Source organism: Ailuropoda melanoleuca, chromosome 15 (assembly GCF_002007445.2).
Source record: "Ailuropoda melanoleuca isolate Jingjing chromosome 15, ASM200744v2, whole genome shotgun sequence".
Classification (NCBI taxonomy): domain Eukaryota; kingdom Metazoa; phylum Chordata; class Mammalia; order Carnivora; family Ursidae; genus Ailuropoda; species Ailuropoda melanoleuca.
In genome coordinates, this window is record NC_048232.1 from 31,436,732 (window position 1) to 31,437,573 (window position 842).

Consider the following 842-nt stretch of genomic DNA (forward strand, 5'->3'; position numbering starts at 1 on the left):
TTCCCGCGGCCGCGGCGCCCGCGCCCCCGCCCCCCGTGGCGCCCTTGCTGGCCCAGCAGCAACGGGTGCACAGGGCACGCCACGACTCGAGCGTCTTGCCGGACCAGACCCACACGCCCGAGGTGATGCCCACCACGAGGCACATGAAGTACTTGAGCATGAAGACGGCGTAGTCCGGCCGGCGCGCCTGGTCTGGCTGCAGGTCCCGTAGGCACGGGCAGTTGTGCGTGGCCTCCCAGCGCGGGCGGTTGTGCTGCTCATAGAAGAGGCAGGCGACCACGACGGCGGCGGGCACGGTGTAGAGCACGGTGAAGAGACCCAGGCGGATCATGAGCTTCTCCAGTTTGTGCGTCTTGGTGGGGCCGCCCTGCTGTTTGATAACCGAGCGGATGCGGAAGAGCGACACGAAGCCGGCCAGTAGGAACATGGTGCCAATGAAGAGGTAGATGACGAGCGGCGCCAGCACGAAGCCGCGCAGGTTATCGAGGCTCTGGTTGCCCACGTAGCAGATGCCAGCCACCGGGTCGCCGTCCACGGAGCTGAGCGCCAGCACGGCGATAGACTTGACGCTGGGCACGAGCCACGCGGCCAGGTGGAAGTACTGCGAGTAGCCGGCGATGGCCTCGTTGCCCCATTTCATGCCCGCCGCCAGGAACCACGTGAGCGACAGGATCACCCACCAGATGGAGCTGGCCATGCCGAAGAAGTAGACGAGCAAGAAGACCACGGTGCACAGCGCCGGGCCCGTGGTCTCGTAGCGCACGTGCTGCTCCACAGCGCCCAGCTCCTCGTACTCGCCCCGCCCGCCGGGGCCACCTGCTCCCGCGCCCGCCGCGCGCGCG

General features: G+C 68.2%; 1 protein-coding gene across 1 annotated transcript in view; it reads right to left on the reverse strand.

Moving 5' to 3' along the window:
• FZD8 (frizzled class receptor 8) overlaps positions 1-838 on the reverse strand; it is a gene marked incomplete at its 5' end in the record, with an annotated part of 4,911 nt that extends 4,073 nt beyond the window's left edge. The window contains one exon of the mRNA XM_034643657.1: positions 3-838. Coding sequence (XP_034499548.1) covers positions 3-838 — 836 coding nt within the window. The remainder of the gene's footprint in view (positions 1-2) is intronic.
• Positions 839-842: the final 4 nt, after the last annotated feature.